A 2,121-nucleotide genomic window follows, 5' to 3' on the forward strand; every position below is an offset into this window, starting at 1 on the left:
TGGAGGTGGTAGTTTTTAAACTGAGACTTGAAGGAGGTCTAGAGGTGTGGAAAGGTGAGAAAGGGCATTTCTCAAAGGTTACAACATGAATAAATGAGAAAATATTCAACTATAGTAATAGTAATAATAATCGCATCTCACATTTATTATGTGCCTAACATTTTTAAAGTGGTTTATACGTATTAGCTCATTTCATCCTCATACAACCCTGTGCTACAGGTATATTACTATCCTTACTTTACAGGTGAGAAAACTAAGAACTTGCCCAAGTCACACAATTAATAGGGACAAAGCCAGGATTCAAACCTGGTCTGCTTCCAGAACCCATGCTTGTAAACATGACGTAACACTAGCCTGAGGGCTGTTTTTGTGTTGTGCAATAACCATCAAAAACCTTCAAGGTCCTTTCTAGTTTCAAGATTCCATGATTCCATGTGTCCAAGCTCTGCTCCCTTCCCGCACCTCAGTAAGCCCTGGAACCTTGCAAAGTGGGCCTCTTTTTCTGTTCTCAACCAGCTCCATCTCTTCCACAATCCCCAGCACCATGTGGACTGTAGTTATGCCCACCCATCTGATTCCCACTACTATGTGTACTTGTTTTCATTAAATTGCAGCTTGATAGTATGTATCTGTCTATCTATCCATCTATCTGGTTTAATGAGTTCTCTGAAAACAATGTATACTAGTATTCAAAAATTCAACCTGAAACATATAAAGAATATAAAAAATTACCAAAAATTTCAGTGCCAAAGAGAATAACTTTAACATTTTGATGATCTTTTCAGACATCTCTATGAATAATTATGTAAATATCTATATATGTTTATATAACCATAGTCATTCTATACGTGATATACATCAGGCTTTTTTCACCAATAATACAGTATAAACATCTTTCCATATCAATAAATATAGTGTATTAAAAACCACCATTTTAAATTCTATTTGTATATCTGCCATAATTTATTTAACACATCCTCTTTGAGATATATATTAACATATATATCTCATTTTTTTTTTTCAAGAATAAATTTTCAAAGCTAGAATCTGAGATTTTCAGGAGCTATTCATTATTTCTTGCCAACAGGACATGCACTGCAAGTGTAGCTTTTGGTGGGCTTACAGGGTTCCAAGGAGGTCTCTGTGGCACCTGAAGCATCTCAGGCAGGTAGAAAGCAGACAACTTTTACCTTTCCTTAGAAGTGAGGAAGGCATTTGGAGAGAGGTTAAGTAAATCCTGGACTATACAGTTCTTAAGAGAAACCCAGAGTAAAACTAATAAATACTGCTTAAAACGTTAAGTGTGGCTGTGTTTCTAAACCATTGTACTAATCTCATGTTGAATCACTTTTTCCTTGAAAGCTCTTATGGAAGTAAAAGTGAAAATTGTACAACCAATAGTTCTACAAGTGAAAATCGTGCTTCGTGCTCTTTTTTTCCTCCAAGTGTAACAAACATAGATAATTGCACCATTGAAGTGGAAGCTCAAAATGCAGATGGTGTAATTAAATCTGATATGACATATTGGAATTTAGATGCCATAGGTAAGTGTTGTTTGCTATTCTTATATACTCTTTATCGAATGATTACCTCCTATTTTTTAATAAAGGAGTATCTAGACTCAAAAGTAGAGTCAAAGCTCAAGGGTATAATAGGTATGTGTTATGGCTATACAGAAAATTCATCATCTTATTAAAGAAGAAAGGAAGGGAGGGAGGGAAGAGGTAAAGAAGGGAGGAAGGGAAGAAGGAAGGAAGGAATGAAGGAAGGAATTCACTAAATGAGAAAAAAATGAATGAGAGATATCTTGCTGGCCATCAATTTCCTCTTGTAGTTCATGCTATAAATTGTACTCCAAGAAATAAGTTTCCCCTGCCTCTTGCAACATTACTGCTCATAAATAAAAAAAGTAAAATTCTTATTTTTAAAAATGTCTCACTAACTTTTTCAAAGACTCATTTTTTTTTTAACCATTGACTTTTTAAATTACAGCCTTATTGTAATATCATTTGCCTATAAATTCACTGTAAATGTAAGGCATTTTTCTGGGCTCTCAATTCTATTCCATTGATCTATATTTTTGTCTTTAGGCCGTTACCATACTGTGATTACTGTAGCTTT

General features: G+C 34.5%; 1 protein-coding gene across 1 annotated transcript in view; it reads left to right on the top strand.

The window, feature by feature from the left end:
• IL31RA (interleukin 31 receptor A) overlaps nt 1-2,121 on the top strand; it is a 128,908-nt gene that overhangs the window by 72,619 nt on the left and 54,168 nt on the right. The window contains exon 2 of the mRNA XM_012655270.1: nt 1,363-1,544. Within this exon, the coding sequence (XP_012510724.1) occupies nt 1,363-1,544 (182 nt within the window). The remainder of the gene's footprint in view (nt 1-1,362; nt 1,545-2,121) is intronic.

Source organism: Propithecus coquereli, unplaced genomic scaffold (genome assembly GCF_000956105.1).
Source record: "Propithecus coquereli isolate 6110/MARCELLA unplaced genomic scaffold, Pcoq_1.0 Scaffold47, whole genome shotgun sequence".
Lineage (NCBI taxonomy): Eukaryota > Metazoa > Chordata > Mammalia > Primates > Indriidae > Propithecus > Propithecus coquereli.